This window comes from Haliotis cracherodii, unplaced genomic scaffold (assembly GCF_022045235.1).
Source record: "Haliotis cracherodii isolate W230 unplaced genomic scaffold, xgHalCrac1.p SCAF_3, whole genome shotgun sequence".
Taxonomy (NCBI): domain Eukaryota; kingdom Metazoa; phylum Mollusca; class Gastropoda; order Lepetellida; family Haliotidae; genus Haliotis; species Haliotis cracherodii.
In genome coordinates, this window is record NW_027266286.1 from 36,602,070 (window position 1) to 36,620,313 (window position 18,244).

General features: G+C 37.7%; 1 protein-coding gene and 1 pseudogene across 1 annotated transcript in view; one reads left to right on the plus strand and one right to left on the minus strand.

Annotated features, from left to right (window-relative positions):
- Nucleotides 1–18,244, minus strand: part of LOC139474145 (EF-hand calcium-binding domain-containing protein 6-like) — a 538,680-nt gene that overhangs the window by 243,663 nt on the left and 276,773 nt on the right. Inside the window, exon 6 of the mRNA XM_071257029.1 lies at nucleotides 4,667–4,765. Within this exon, the coding sequence (XP_071113130.1) occupies nucleotides 4,667–4,765 (99 nt within the window). The remainder of the gene's footprint in view (nucleotides 1–4,666; nucleotides 4,766–18,244) is intronic.
- LOC139475865 (uncharacterized) lies at nucleotides 7,067–10,094 on the plus strand (annotated as a pseudogene).

An 18,244-nucleotide genomic window follows, 5' to 3' on the forward strand; every position in this document is an offset into this window, starting at 1 on the left:
GACAGCTCAGCCGTAACATGGTACTGAACCAGCAGTTAGTCAACATGTGGACAGCTTCCCTCGCCCCGCACACCGTGACTACCTACTCTACTGGTTATCAGAGCTACCTTAACTTCCTCATCAGATATCAACTGTGCCATCCTCTACGCAACCATCACCAGCTGCCAGTTATAAGCGAGATACTGCTACAGTATTTCATTGCCTACTGCTTCAGCGTCCTGCATCTCCAATGTGCTACAGTCAAGAACTATCTAGCAGGTATCCGTTTCGTCTACCTTCGAGCAGGTATTGATACCTGCCTTGATCACCCTACCGCACCTAGTATGAGTAGATTACAGACCTTACTTCGAGGATACAAGAAGCTGCATATTTCAAGCACTAAGAAACGTCTACCTATCACCTACAACATCTTGACATGCATTGTTGCGGCATTAAGGAACAGAGTGTTTGGTGCCCATGACGACCTTGTCATGGAAGCTATGTGTTCTCTAGCATTTTTTGGCTTCCTGCGGTGTGGGGAGTTCACCTGTGCAAAGTCTTTCGACCCAGAAGTCAATGTGTGTATTAAAGATGTAGTTCTTCACCCTAGTCAAGATAAGTGCTCCGTTAACCTTAAAACCTCTAAAACAGACCCGTTTCGCCAAGGAGTCACGGTGAATGTATTCGCTACTTCAGGATCATGCTGCCCTTTCTCAAGTATGAGGTTACTTATGTTTGTGCGGCTTCAGTGTGGTGCGAAGCCTTGTGATGCAATGTTTACCGATAGAGGTGGTCTTCCTGTGGCTAGATCTGCTTTCCTGTCCTGGCTTAACATAGTGCTGTGCAGAATCGGCCTGAACCCCTCGTTGTACTCAGGCCATTCTTTTAGAATAGGAGCTGCCACTACAGCAGCCCACGTCAATATTCAGGATCACATGATCAAGACCTTAGGTCGATGGTCTTCAGACTGCTTCACAAGGTATATCCGTACCCCTGAAGATGACATCCGACGAGCTCAATTATCCATGGCTAGATCTTGACACTACGACAGGGACACTTCCCTAGACTCTCAGCTACACCTGGCTTTCGTGTGTCGCAGTGACAATCATTAGTTTAGTTTACTTCAGTATTATCGTTGTATCAATGGTCCTAAACCACCATTTCATGTATATCTTTATTCTACTTTTCACCTTATATTCATTGGGGGCTCTCGGTTGTTACCTCGCTTTGGGCATTTTATTTCATTATCTCCCCCAATTCATTTTCACATTCCAATCATAATTCATATCCCTCTTCGCAGGCCGGCTACTGCCCCTGCACACACACAGCTCTTTGTCAGGCCGGCTTGCCCCTACAATCAGCTGCTTCCTCACGGTTGTCCAGGCCGGCTTGCCCCTGCAACCAATCTTACAAAACTTATATCATTCATAAGCAACAACCGAGCCAGCTCCCAATTTGTGCCAAGTTTTATAATAAATCGTGTATTTTACTTCTTGTTTTGTTGTTTCTGCACAAAATGTAAATTTAATATTTTTGTTTGTGCAGAAATAAGTACCACTACCTCCCTGCCTACTCTTTCAATTTTATCAGCTATTCCCTTCATTACGTAATATTATTCCACTAAATATTTCTTTAATTCCCTTTTACTCACTTGCCTTATTCCTAAATTAATCCATCAATGCATAATTACTTTAACATTTTCTATGTTAGATCCAAGCACGGTTTACCTCACATCCCGTCTATTTTTTATACGCTGTTTACTTCCGTTGTCTCACAGCTACATAATGTACCTTCACAATTTTATCGTAATCCTAAATATACTTACGTATTCCATCAACTATTATCTTTTTCTTATATTAATATGTAATCTCAGCATCTATATCTTGTACATTTCTATTAATAATTCGCAGGCACCATTTCTTAAATATTAATTCATGGTGCATCACGGTCTTTAGTATTTCCGACATGTTGCGCATGCGTATTCTATGTTCCTTCTCAGTTCTTCGTCCGCCATGTTTCACCAATTTTCTCGGCCCTCCGGCCACCCCATGCTACCTCCTCGGAGTTGTGCCGGCTGTTGCTTAACATTCATACCTCATTCTTTACTCTTTGGCATTTTATTTCATAATCTCCCCCAATTCATTTTCACATTCCAATCATAATTCATATCCCTCTTCGCAGGCCGGCTACTGCCCCTGCACACACACAGCTCTTTGTCAGGCCGGCTTGCCCCTACAATCAGCTGCTTCCTCACGGTTGTCCAGGCCGGCTTGCCCCTGCAACCAATCTTACAAAACTTATATCATTCATAAGCAACAACCGAGCCAGCTCCCAATTTGTGCCAAGTTTTATAATAAATCGTGTATTTTACTTCTTGTTTTGTTGTTTCTGCACAAACAATAAATATGAAAAACATCAACAACAATAAATAGGTAGATCCACGGACGTATATATACCTCTTTGGTAGATCCAAGTTCTGAAAATCGTCAAATTTTTGTTTCCTCTGTCCTCAATCTGGACGTTATGAATGTGTTAGCTTGGATTATTTTTATTTACAACACACTTAATTTAGTTGTAAATGCATCATTTAAATAATGTGATATTCATAACTTTCATTGGGGGGGATGAAGAGGGGCCACACCAAATAGACACAGAACAGCTACAATTAAAATATACCAGTTGTGAACAGAAGCTCATAAATCCTGAGACTATTATAACTGGTATTGCAGTACTTACTAATGTACAAAGGCAATGAGTAACTTGAGTGATGTGTTTGAATTTTCTGATTGATCATTCATTCTAAGTATAATTTAACTTGAATAAACACTATGACAGTCACTTGTCTTGTATTTGAATTATGATTATAACCATTAAAACAGCCAATCATGGATTTCCTGGCACCCCTAAAAATGTAATGGCACACTTAATTTGGCATAATTGTGCCCATTGGCAAACTTGAAATAAATTTAATTTCAATCCCTGTCATGTATATCTTGAGCCACAAATCAGCCACCATGTCTACAAGTAATATTACTTTATGTTGCCTTTTCTTATATACCTTTTTCTGAGGAGACTGTTATATGGCACACGGACACTTTACTTTCTGATTGGAATTTATGAATATATTGTACATTTCTTTTTTTTCTGATTATTGCATACTGATAATTCCTGCATTTGTTTTAACTGTATTTAATAGAAATATACCTCGAAGCATTAATTGAGTTGGGTATTTAATTATTAATGTCCTTGCTGACATATATAGGATTTCTAATTCATTGCATGTGAATGTATAAGATAAAGAGCTTTAGTATTATCCTTAAAGAAAATTCAAAATAAATAATAATGATCATGTCATCTCTTCCAAGCAAGGGACCTAGTTTTCTGAGATCCTGACTAGAGCTCAATGTATTGATCTGTATCAATTGAAAGAAAGTCTTTGAAAGATATACACTTAAAAAAGTCTTCATATAGTTTTGGCTAGTGAGGATGCATTCACATCATCATTGCAAACAGGTTATCAAGTTGCCTTGTGAGGAAGTCTCTGAATAGTCTTTGCAAAGTTCTTTCGAAGATTTCCACAAGCAAAGAAGACTCCACAGTATCTTTTCAATTTTGTTTGTTTGTAAAGAAGTCTCCGAAAAGTCCCCACAAATGTTTTTGTGGGGTCTTTGTTAGTGAGAATGCACTCAATACATCCTTGCAAACAGTCAGCTATTTTATTGCCTTATGAGGAAGTCTCCGAATAGTCCTCACAAAGTCTTTGTGGGGTCTTCGCTAGCGAGGATGCACTGATACATCTTTGCAAACCTTCAGCTACTTTATGGCCCTTCTGAGGAAGTCTCTGAATAGTCTTTGCAAAGTTGTTTTGAAGGTCTTCGCTAGCGAAGACGTATCCGAGACATCTTAAGAGATCTCCTAAGACATCCCCTGCTAGTGGAGATGCACTAGAAACGTCTTCGGTAGGTTAATGCCTTTGTGGGGAAGTACTTGATTATTCCCCAGAATAGTCTTTGATGGGTCTCCGCAAAGTCTCGGCTAGCTGAGACCATAAAATTGGCTAAAATCCCACAAAAGATGCATCGGGACGGTCTCGGATACATCTTTCCTGGGTTTTTTTTTTGTAAGTGCACAGCTCCAGCTTGAATTGGAGTCAATTCATCGTGCACTCCAGAACTTCCAGAAGCAAAGGCAGTCGTCCTATCATACTCGTTAAGTGCACTTCAAGCCATCAGTGGCAGAAACTCAAACTCCAGGCCAAACACAATCAACAATATTCTATACGAATATACAAAACTAACGGACCAAGGGCAACAGGTGGAGCTGTGTTGGATCCCCTCTCACATAGATATTCATGGAAATGAAAAGAGACACACTGGAGAAGCTAGCTCTAGACAAAGCGGATATACAGCCTATTCCCTATAGTAAACTAGAGATAAAAATCAAAATCAAAGCCTCTGTAGCCCAAAGAGTGCAAGCCCAATGTAACAAACGCAATCAAGATCGCTAGATGGCTATACAAAATTCAACCCAAGATCCAACAAAAACCAAACTCATACTCAAATGAAAGGAAAACTGAAATGGCCATCTCACACCTAAGACTCGGTAAAAAAAAGCACTATGACAAGGTTTGTTCATCTTGCAATCAGGCTGAAACCATTGCTCAGTATCAAATATCATTTGTACTCACTGTCTAGGTTCAGTATGTCCAGCAAGGTTGACAGCTTTGATATCAGTGTAACACCTTGACAAGAACTCCTTGTATTTCACTTGATCTGCTTGACCATTTCTGAAAAGAGAAGAAAAGAGAGTTTCTTTATGTGTTTTTAACACAGGTGCCAACGCGGGGAGAAAAACTGAAAGCCAAGCAAGTATGCTGTGTTATGTTCCGACCATTTCGACGCGGATGCCCATGAAAGAGACCCATTTCGCCTTGCACACATGGGATATGAACATCCAAAAGCTAGGTTGAAGAAGGACGCAGTCCCTACGAAATTCAGGACCAAAAGTTTTATTGATGGTTTGCCTTGCGTTACACAGGGAGCATTTAGGAAATGACAAACTGACGAGGTAAGCGGGCTAGATTTACTTTGGCGGTAGCCTAGTTTTCGATAGGCATAACTGTTACAGTTGACCGTTGATAACTTGATTAAGTACAAAATTAAATCATTTCAAAATATTCCATTTATACTACATCAGTACATGTAACAGCTTACAGTCGGTGGTATTGTTTAGCCTTCATTAATCGAGTCCGATATTGTGATGAAATTGGTATTTTTATAATCAGTAAGAGATTTCCCATCAGCTTGAAAATGTTTTGCTATAACAGAAAAAACAACATTATCTGTAAATTCAACGGCCAACAATAAAGTATCTGTTACATTGTTTTCCATTTTATCAAATTACATGCGTCGGCTCCAGACTCCTATTTGTCAGTATTGTGTGCCATGAAAGTTGTTCTCTAGTCTCATTGGCTGACCTCATGTCATGCTAAGGTTATGACCTTGCACATAACTATAAAATGACCTAAGTTAGAGAGAGAGAGAGGAGGATTTTGGATATTGTATGGAGACAAGATAATTTGTTAATATAACAACTAGGATCCATTTTTTTCAACAAAATAACTGCTTGCAACAATGTAAGACAGACAATTTCATTTTTTCCTGTGTGAAGCATGATTATTTTTTTAAACATTTTCTGGGACAATATGTTTTTTCAATAAGTCCCAGACCCCCTACAGTCACCAGTTTATCACATAGGAACTGCAATCATATTTCAGAAAACAAATTTTCTTTGGGACTGGTCATTTATTATAGGGGTGGGTGAGCCAGTGAGATTGTCTTTGGACAGTATCAGATTTGGCTCTCAACAACATTGCTGATTAAGTATATTGGCTGTTTTTAAAATATACAAGTTTTATCAAAATCAGTGACTTTGCAGAGATACAGTAATTTCTAAAATGTTTATAAAATCCCTTTGTATATGTTTAAGTTAATATAGCTTTTACAACTGCGCTTATTATCTTTACTCTATGCTATAATAATTATTCAGTAATAATAATAGGTTATCACTGATTTTTATAATGTCTATATATTTTGTTTTTCACAGATCCTGAGAGATATCCTCAATGATGCGCAACAGACTGAAACAAATCCATCCAAAGCCTTTAAAGGAGCCAGGGATGAACATGATGAATTCGACAAGAAAGAACAAGAATATTTACATGAACATGATTCCATGTCAACTGATGGAAATAAAACACAAATACAAGTTGGAGAGTCTGTCAGTTTAACCTCATCCTTGAACACCTGCTCACGTTTTGTCACCAAGAAAACTCAGACTATTTCACAACAGCAAGTTACATCACAACGTACTCGGAGGATTCAAGTCAGTCACTACCATCTCCAAAGCAGTTCAATGTGAGCTTGTATCATTGCCATCACTACAGCTATTTTCATCTGAATGTGCATCTGTATCACAAGTTTCACCTGATCAGCATGAGATGTGCAGTGTCACAAGCCAAGCAGTGGAGGATGACCATGCCTGTGAGGACACAGTTTCAGCTAGTGATGAGGAGTACATGCCTTCTGAATATTCAGAGTTGGATGAAAGTAAAACTGACACCAACTGTGATACAGATACTGAAACTGATCATTTGCTCCACATGTCATCCAATCCACAGAATGAAAGACAGTTTCTTGTCTCTGAAACATCACTTGCCAAACTATTTCAGTTTTGCTCACATCAGTCAAGTTCAAGTTCATTTTGTGGCATGGCTTGTCCAGTTAAGCTGATGCAACAACAAGGCGTTATGATAATTGTTGAGACTGAATGCTTGATTGGGCACAATACAAGATGGAACAGCCAGTCAATGCAAGGAACAATGCCCTGGGGCAATCTTCTGTGTGCCAGCAGTATTCTTGTGAGTGGGGGATGTGCTGCACAAGTATTGAGAATGTTCAGGTTCATGAAAATGCCAATTTTTAACATGGATACTTTCATCAACATACAGCGATGCTATGCAGTACCATCTTGTCTGAAAGTTTGGAACGAACATCAGTCCATCTTGTTGGCAAATGTTGGTGGGAAACGGCTTGTTTTGGGAGGTGATGGGAGATGCGACAGCCCAGGCCATTGTTCAAAATATGGCACATATACCTTGATGGATCTTCGAGACAGGAGAATTTTAGATATACAGCTTGTTCAGGTGAGTAATATAATAAGTGAGGCTCAGATTCATAGCTGTAATGATGTGCAAAAAGTATCAATATAGCCAATAGATGTTTGTTTGCTGTCTGTAATATTCCAGTCTGAACCAGACAGTACAGTGATTGATATCATGAACATTAATCCATGCAATTGGATTTTGATGATGTGATAAATTTGTTGTAGAAAGTATTAGCATATCAACTTTTGTACATCTGATTCATTGATTGTATGAATGCTATTAAATGTTCTTGATATTGTTTTAGTGCAATGAAGTGAAGAAATCACATCACATGGAACTTGAGGGACTGAAGCGAGGGTTATCATTTCTCAAAAAGAAAGGGTATTCCATTGAGGAAGTCATCACCGATCGCCATGTCTCAGTGAAGAAATACATGAGAGAGGATCATAAAGGCAAGAAATATTACTTTGATGTGTGGCATGTGTCCGAAGGTAAGGATACTCATCATGGTGATTGGTGAATGCTAAACATTATGTGTTAAGTCAGTTTATTATTACAGATAATAAAATCAATTGGCAACTTCCATTGCACGATTGCAGAAAATTGCTGCATTACAAGACTCCTAATGCGTTGTAAGCAATAATTAATCAATCACTCACATGCACATTACTATTGTCATCATCTATTTGCTGACATTCATAACATTATCTGTCCAAAAAAATACAACCGAGACTAGTGAAAAACGGGATTAGTTATTTTACATAAACCACTGGTCTGAAAGGAGCTGTAGACAAGGTGGATATGCAAATGGTTTCTACCCCGAATTACATGTTACAATTGATTACAGGAGTTGGGAAGAAACTGGAAGCAGCTGCAAAAAAGAGTGGATGTGCTGCAATCCGCCCTTGGATCAAGTCAACGACAAACCATATGTACTGGGTAGCAGCTTCATGTAAAGATGATCCAGATATGAAGGTGGACAAATGGTTGTCAGTGACAAATCATGTTGCAAACAAGCATGAATGACACTCGGCTAAATTCAGGCAGTGTGAGCATGGACCATTGGCTGAGGAAAGACTGTGGTTGAAAGAAGGTAAGCTGGTTCATCTGTATAAAACAAAGAGTTAAAATGTTTATTTGTAATGAATTTTTATTTCATTTACCTGATATAGGTGAATCCTATGGGAAGGACTTTTTTATTTTCATATTATCTTTTGTCATCCTCTTGATCTGATGATGATGGTAATTGTTTGGGTTTTTGATTTGCCCTTGGTTTGTCGGTACGAACTGATGCTTGTTGTTTTCATGGTATCACATTTATTGGATGTGCGGGATTTCATTGCTGACTGATATACTTGACATTCACTCACTTGTTTCTTTAAATAAATATTAAACATGCATATTTTACCAATACCAATGTAAAATAGTGTGTGCTATAATGTTGTAAAATATTGCTTTACACACAGTCATAGTATGACCGCCATTTTGCTTTCTGTGACGATCGATATCAAATTTTTTTATGGTCAATAATTAAGTACAGATGAAAAAGTATTCAAATAACTATTGCTATCAACGATAGTTTAGGATTTATGATTATATTATCTGTCTTGTTTTTAAATAATCTTTAGTTTAAAAAAAAACTTTTCCCGTGAGGTCACGTGATAACCAAATATGGGATAATAGTCTCGATCCAAATGTTACAACGCGTACACTTGAGCAGACTCATGAATATTAATTAGACCGTTCACAACGTTGACAGATCGTTATTATAACAAAAACAAACGTATGTTTTCCATATATATCTAAAATGATATTATTTGTTATTAATTGTCCGGTGAATTAAACAATTTAAATTGAAACAATTCATAATTCATCATATTATGAATACGTAACAACTTGTAATTTGTGTGTAAAAAGTCGTACTAAAACACGCTGTTTGAAGGGGGCGTGGCATTAATGTAAATGTCCGATTGGGATTTTAAATTTTCCGGACCCCTGAGTCATACATTCATTTATAAGTTGTGTATTAGAAAATGTATAAAGTTACACATAACATTAACCATGTTAGCATGAATTAGATAATAAACAGTATCAATTTTGTTTTTATAAGGTTCTAAACCTTATAAAGCTTTCATGGAGGTTGTCAGCAGTGGTTACCTTGTGAGAGATTTGCCAAATCTGTCTCCAGTGTATCAGACGTATGCGTTGGAGGTTTTCCACAATGTGGTAAATCACTTTGTGCCTAAGAACACCCACTACTTTTATGCTGCAATGATGGCAAGGTGAGTCATCACAGAGAACCCAAACAATACTTCATAATAATTGCTTTTTATACTCTGCAATAAAGAAACGCAAAAGTAGTAAAATCGCAAATATCTGAGTGTTGTCAACATCCATACAAACTTTATACCACTGCATGGATTGTGAGGAAAGAATGAGGTACTGCAGAAGCTAAGATGCTTGGTTTACACATGGTAGAAGTCCAATAGCCATTGTAATTTCACTTTTCAAACAATCTGGGGGCATGGGTGGCCCAGTCGTCTGAGGTGTCGCTATTCGCTGCGCAGAGTTGCATCCATTGGGCATGGCAGAAACCTGTGATCGTGGGTTCGAATCATGATTCATGCCGATTATGTCTCTAGGTTTGTCAGCACCATACCCATGTTTCTGGGATTTCCCGTAGTGGTAAACGTCTGAGACCGGCATCACTTCAGGCTTTCCTGCCATATTAAGCTGACACGCTGTGATATAAAATGGAATAATGTTTAAAGCGTCATTAAACCCAACTCACTCACTCACACTTTCAAACAAACTTTTAGACTAAAACATTGACCATTTCAGGATGTTCCTCGCAGCTCTCCATTTCAATGAAAATGGAAACCGTGTACAAGCAACAGATTGTGAGGGAAATTTGAGATGGAAGATGGTGTATCTCAAATCAAAGAAATGAGAGGATGCTGTTGTAAAACCTGTTAAACAACCGGTTACTTTCAGTAAGTTTAAGCAGTAGATGTAGATGTTTCTAGCTCATGGAGAAGTAAGACTGAAGTGAAAATAATTATTTTTCTAATAACAAATTTGTTCGGAATTATAGCTTTCACTTTTTCATAAAGGCCATTTTCAGCATATGGATTATTTATTTTATTCATTTGACCTTATGCACCAAATAACATGTAGAAGATTTCTATGTACATGTCGTTACAAATAGTAAACAATTTAACCTGTGTTGTCTCACCTGTACTTTCTTAATTTGTGTACAATGAAATTGTTATTGCTACATGTATTTTGTATTGTGCAGACTATGCCGAAGACCTGCGGCAGGCTGTAATAGAGAGAAGAACAGCTTTGCCAAACTACACGGCCGCAAGGAAAGATGCAGACAAGCATTTCCTCAGTAAACCTTTGCCGCTTACCAAGAGCTTTAAACCCTTTGTGAAGGAAGAATTGGTCATCCAACAAAAGTCAAGATTCTGTATTCCAAAATAGTGACATTTCAAGACTATGTCATTATTTCTATGACTTGTGACTGTTCTGAATGTAACCCCTGTGACCTCATTACCTGCTGTGCATCGCTTATGAATGTTAACTAAGGGGGTGGCTTAGCCAGGTAGAACAAGAGACCAGTAGTACAATGTATGCAGATTTATTCACATGAACATGATCTATGCAAGTAGCTTACAGATATGTACAACAATGGTGAGCATACTTCACAGGGAAAAAGCATGTTTCTATGAAGGTGAGAGGTAGATATGTAAAAGAAGCACCAGGTCAGCTCAGTCCCTGTGTACCGGCAAATAAAGTACCTTACAAATCTTTGTTGTTATACAAATCATCGGTGATATTCATTTTTCTAAGAAAGTCAGCTTGTCTGTTACATCAGGGTTTTACCTTGTCTATTTCTAGGTTAAATATCCATTTGTCACGACTTTGTCTTGAAATATTAAAACACTTGCTTGGTAATTTTGCGATTTTCGTTTACACTATTTTGACTTGCAACACAAAGTAAATATTTCACCTGAGCATTGCTTTTTTTATAGTGTGTATATTTTTTTACTGTCAAATGTGTAACAAATTTATGAAATGTCTAAATATTCAGTTATTTTACAAAGTGACTGAAAAAAATTTCCATCTGTATTATTATGATAACGAATTCCAAACATTTTGATGTTTAATGCCATCACCAAGAGACTGAAAATGTTACGTTGAAAAGTACATTTCTATGTTGTTTGGCTTCTAATTCTACAATAATAATCTGTTGTGATGTTTGTAGGCCCTTTTGATCGTCTTAATCAATTTGGACAGATTTATTAGTCAAAATGACTGAAATATTTACACATTTTATAAATTGCCTGAGAGAATCACATTTTACAAATAGAAGGTAATATGTACACGCTTACAAAGGAAAAGACCTGATAAACAAAGTCTATCGCGCATTGAAGAATTTCCCAACCAAGACGTAGAGAAACAAGAACGAATCGGTTCAAATGAAGGAAAACATAATGCAAATATCATAATTACAACCTACCAAATTTATGTGTATAAATTTTAGGCAGCTTCCTTGTTCGAGGAATGTAGCCGTGAATATCAACACAAAGGAACAATATCCCACACATCTGCAGCTGTACAAAGAAACTTATTCGATGTCATGTGTCTCAGTAACAATTAAATATTTTAAAAGATATATATCGTTTCGGGATATTATAACCCGTGTTCGTTTCTCAACTGATCACCTGGGTTGTTTCAGGTGTTTTAAATAGGTGTCAAGTCTCAATGGTCGGCTGAGAAAGCCCACGTGACAACTATTTTCATAACGTCCACGGTTCCTAAAAAATCCATTGAGTGATGGATAACAATGATCAATCAATCAACATATTAACAGTTAACCCTTTGAACAAAGTATGTTGTTTTTACATCGGCACTTCATGCCATGATATGAGTGTATTCCCTTTGTTTTAGTAAACCTAGACATGTAAACACTCACTCTTGACATATCCACTGTGCAAGATAACAGTGATTAATCAATCAACATATTTTCTGTTAATCCTTTGATGACTAGGAACGATCCATTGATTTACAAAAAAAAGTAAATCAACTGATCATTCATCTCTTGCTGGGCTGCCACGTGCATATTACATAACACACATTTCACCTCACTTCAAACCTGGATTTAGATTGAATAATTACCCCAGACACAATAAATGCCAAATGGGAACCTTTGTCAGGTAATCTAAGTGGTGCTACCACTAATTGTACCTGTAAAAAATTCATTAACCGGGCATCAAGTGAATGACGACAAATACACAAGTGTAGGGTTATACGAGAAAACGTGGATGACAACAAGGGAGTAGTAATTGTATTATCGACACAAGCCGAAATCCGAAAATGCTTTCACTGCATGGATACTTGGATAAAACTATAACCATCTGGGTTATTTCCAAATGACGACATCCGATGAGCTCCGCTGTTGTTTTTGTCTGTTTGTTAAGAAATTAATTAACATGAGCCCTTTGTCGAAATCTTTATAGATCACAGTTAACCAATAAGTGTATATGCAAAAATGCGTAAAACAAATATTGCCTCCAGCCTCCAAGTTTATTTAGCTGTCCTTGCAGACGGTAGCCCAGTCTCTGGTCACGCTCAGTTGCGTTGCGTATCATCCGGGTACTCACGGGGAAAAAAACAATAACAAAGGCAACAACCAGTCCGGGGAATTGCGTTAGATCAGTGCCCCTTTAAAAACAGTTGGCACTGGCAAAAATTAGGGGGTGCTGGTAATCTTTAGAGTTTATCATAATTTTAAAATCATAGTTGAACAGTCGACAGTTTTTATCACAACAGCTGCATCTTCCATACATCTATTTTGGCAAATAGTGATCTGGAAATTCATTCAGATACAAGGAGTAGGAGACTCGGTATAAAAACTGGTGTTGTTGATTTGAACTTGATGTCTTGAGAAACTCTGCCTAATCTGATGAATTAGTGGTATGAATCCTTCATTAAAATGTATATATATATTTAGCAAGTGCATCAACATTTATTCATCATATTTCATGGAGAAACTGGCTAGGAGCAGTTTACATCAGTTTGCGCTCATTGTTTCTTTGTTTGTCAGCACAATACTAGTGCTTTCAGGTTTCACAAAATTGGCGAACATCAGAGACATGCATCACTTCGGGTTTTCCTCCAACATTAATATGTGACATGAATGGAAAACTGTTGAAAGCAGGGTTAATCCCGACAAACTGACTAACTGAATTGTTAGTGATCCCATGAATCAACTATGTTCGATGATTGTTACTGAGTTGTGATGCTAATATTAATGCTACCATGATTACAGCTTGATTGAAAATGATTTGGCAAATGTTTTGTTGTTATTCTGGTCTCAGCTGACAAGAAATGGTTTCATCGTATCAGACTTCTCGCAGATGAAAATAACTAATCTGACACAGCATTGTTACAACAATATCAAGCTAATCTGTTTGACAGACAAACTTTGATATACAGTTTATTTAATTGACAGAATACAATAATGTAATGATCAGTTAGCCTGATAAGATGAAAAGACCTGAGAAGCAACCCATGCTTGCCGTAAAAGGTGACTTGATTGATGCATGTCATCGTATCCCAATTGCGTGGATCAATGCTCATGTCAATCACTGGATTGTCTGGCCCAGACTCGATATTAACAGACTGCTGTCATACAGCTGGAATATTGCCGAGTGGTGCAGACAATAAACAAACAAACAATAAGACAAAAGTCTTTTCCCTTAGTTCATACTCCATACAATCATCAAAATTCATTTCATACATGGTTAGAAAATAAATATCTGTGGAACAAGACTTCCAAGATAGTCAGGGCGGTTGGGTAGCCTAGTGGTTAAAGCGTTCGCTCGTCATGCCGAGGACCCGGGTTCGATTCCCGACATGAGTACAATGTGTGAAGCCCATTTCTGGTGTCCCCCGCCGTGATATTAAGCGGCGTAAAATCAAACTGGCTCACACTCACTCCAAGATAGTCATGGTTTTGCATATTTGAAGCCAGTGTACGAGTCATATTCTGCTGGGAATGCCTCTCTAATTTTCTTCACAACACACGAAGGATGAACTTTCCTGCATTTCTTCGGAAGACTATGGTAAACCAGTCTGGAGAAGCGACAATATGAACAGTATCTGTATGCCCTGTAATCAAACAGTAGTATGATAACTTTTTCATTTAGTATATGCTTTCACAAAGCAGACATGCCATCATTTGGCCATTCCCCAAATGCTATGACAGCTTTTGTAGTAAATGTAATGATACTGACAATAAATTAATAGAGCTGACACCTTTCACTGATTAAACTGAACATAATTTTGGAACATTTGAGGAGGAAAAACAGTTCCAACAGTGATGAAAATATAACATTTGGCAATAAACTGTTTTATTAATATCAATTGGTGAAAGGAAATGTCTTCATATCTGTAGTTTTACCAAGACTACATAGATCTACTCATTGGTCCATTGTGTCAAACTTTTTAATAAACAATTTTCCGTTCATCATTTTATCATAACAATACATAACAACTTACTCATGTCCTGGTTCGTTATCGTCGAATGGTCCATCCTGCTGAACAAACTCCAGTAATGAAAACCAAACGACTCCTCTCCGGAGGAAGTTGTCTATGAAAAATTCATGTTCAGTGATGCACTGCACACCTGCTTCATCGCACATGTGTTCAATTTGCTGAATCTCCTGGCAACATTTGCTCTCAAGACCAGTTGGCATCGTGATGCACCGACCACAGTCACACCTAAAAAATAAGTTACAGTCCATTAATAGCAAATGGGTATGTCTAAAATAATAAAGATCATGTTAATTGAGCCTACCGCCGGCTATACACATCGTTACCTATTAAGCAGAAAACGGACATTTTGTTGTTTCGAATATTATTTAAAATAAATATCCAATAAACTATGTATTTTACAAGAATATTTGTTAAAACGAAACAAATTCCGATAAATATGGATTCAATAGTAAGGGGTGAAAAACTTGCCAACAGCGTCAAAAGTAAAGATAACCCCAAACTGTTCTTAGACAACAGCTTATTACATAACATATATGTGAAATACAGTTTATAAGTCACAATTTAGGACATTAACAATATAATCGTACCAATAAACCCGATTATTCAATAGTTGTTTATATGACGAACTTACCAGTCCGTGTTCCCGAGTCTTTCGATGTTGACATCAACTGGTGCCTCCTTTTCACTTGAGTCTTCTTCTTCACTGGAAGTTTCCCGTGCAAGATGTAAAATCGGCTTGTACTGATACGGCCTAACATCCATATCAAAAATGACATCGGGAACGTCTTTTACTGCTTCAGAATCCATGGTTACTGTCAAGTTGTCATGTTAGTTCTATGGGAAGCCATCGGCAATAGGCACATATGACTTCACGTCACCTGATACCCGCTTTGGCACATTAACTGTCGGGTGTTTTCGTAGTAGTTGGAAATACTAGTGCGTTTTTTACGTATTTATTGCCATTTTACCAACTTTCTGTCAAATTTTTTTATCGTGGAAGGTGGCCTTTAGAATGCTTTTACACCTATGAAAAAAATGTTTTTGCCTTAGTATTCTCCTTTAAGTCTACATTTGAACTCTGCTCAAAGTTTTTCCTTGATATGGGCATTCTGGAGTTTGTCCTTGACATGCATCCCTCAGTATATATAGGCCTGACATTCCACGAGATGGCCATGGCCAAAAACTCCTCCAAGTTAACTGACTGATCCTCCCTCTTCTACCTTGCCACATATCAGATGAAGAATGTTGCATTTGTCAAGCCCAAAGGACATGCCAAAATCATTAGAAAAGGACTCAACAATGAGAACCTGTTTTTTTCAGTGTGCATTCTCCATCGGCAATAAGTTCAAGATCATTCATGTGAAGGATGTGAGTGAGCTTGAAGGATTTAGTGACAAACAGAAAAGCAATGGACTTAAAGAATAGCCCTGAAATATTCTTCTTGTAATTCCTCTTGCCACCACCTGGCCCCTGTAAATACCTCTCAGATTGAGTTGACCAGCAATTTATTAAAGACTTGAGTAAAACAAGGTTTGTGTGCGCACTTGTGATGTGCTTCATTCCAGGTCGCTTTATACATGGAGTGTAGGATTTTAGGTTGATTTTGAAGGCGTGTACAGGGGGGTCATCTTATATGTCGCCTTATACACAGCGATATATACGGTAGGCACGCTGGAGGGTCAATACATTCCAGTGACTTCAAAATACATTTTTGATGTACAGAAGCATAAGCATTTCTGTAGTCTATCCAACACATTGAGAGGTTACGGTGGTAAGTATTAGACTCATCAAACATTGTTTTCTGAACTAGCAATTGATCCTTACAACCCCAACATCCCTTTCTGCCTCCTTTTTGCTCAATGTAAATAATGTCATTGCAAGCGCAGTGTGGTAACATAAGATCTATGTTTTCAGACAAGTAATGGGGCAGAAGTTTTTAGGGTCAGTCAAATCACCTTCCTTTGGGAGAAGTATTGTTTGACCTTTGCACAACCAAGTCAGAACATCCCCTGTATCTACAAGAGCCCTTTCACTGGAAATCATGATGGGTCTTTTTTCATTAATACCATTTGTTGTATTTAATTACCTGTAAAACTGTTTTTCATCAGGCTTGAACAGTTTAATTTGTTTTATGAAATTATTTTTCTTGTCCCACTTTCTATTTTCTTCTGTCAAAAGCCTTAACTTTTCCATGAGGAAATTAATTTCAAGCAAAGTTCTATCCAGGACAATGCTTTCCTTGTTTCATCTAGTTATATTTTGTTTATTACCCTTTTGTGGTTCAATGTCTTTGGAAGCTGTTCCTCCAGTGTTTGATCAGCAGCATACACGCAATAGTTAATGTCATGCAACAGTTCACATTAACAGTGACTGAAATAATGTCATTGAATTTATCAAGCTGATTCTGAGAAAGTGATTGCATCAATTGTTTAATTGACCTCCGTTTCTCAATCGGTAAATCACAGATTTGATAATAGAATGGCATAAACAAAATATACAATGGATCATCAGAAAAATCATTGCCAGAGGGAGGGTTGGAAGAGGGAAAAAACTTAAAATCTTTGAGGGCACCTTCAGGAATTTCATTTTGTGAGCCCATGTTATTTGGGCTCAATGCCTGAAAGCTAAGAGTCCTATTGTCATTGTTCAATTTATTATTATTATTATTATTATTATTATTATTATTATTATTGGCACTCGTGAAGAGCAACCTCCCCGTGGTGAGTGCTGGGTAATCGCTCTTCCCCCATAGAGCTGGGGTAGATTGTGTCCTCAGCAGCCCATTGCTTGTTGTAAGAGGCGACAAAATTGGGCTACTTGTTTGTTATGGGTTGTGCCTCTGTGTCGGTGAAGGACGGGATTCTGGTGGTTGAGGGCAATGGAACCAGGAACAGTGTTCTTCTGCCTAACACACCACTTCGACCCTGACTTCACCTAGACGGAAGGTAGAATGGGCCCGATTCTATCAATTGACTGCTCATGTCAAGCCCTTTGCTAGAATCTTCCGTGTTTAATTTTCTACATACCATATTTTCTTGAGTATAGTGTGCACTTTTTTTCCAAAAATTATAAACGAATTAATGAGTTTTGATGTTTTTTCCCCCATGGAAAGACATTACCGTGAGCGCGTAACACCGTAAATACCATGTCAACAAATCCATACTGAAGTACGCAAATTATTTATGTAATTACACTGTCTGGCTATAAAAAGTGTTCTTTTTATATCTGGACTGATGTTTGTAACTTATTTTATTAATTTTATGCAAAATTCCTTTTAATATTGTTTTAATTAATTTCGGCGAAATCGTATGTGAAGCGATCGGAAGATCGCACAACTCACCGTTATTAACAGCAACCACGGTCAGATTACCGCTATTGATGCCTTGAAACAAACTTTAATTGACAGAGAATGGATACATATATCATAAATGCCATACTGTCACTCGTTAAAAGTCATAACTGTTTTTGTTGAATGATCTATGTCAACACATGATTCTCGCGATCACGTGTACGGGAGCCTTGACGGTGACTGGT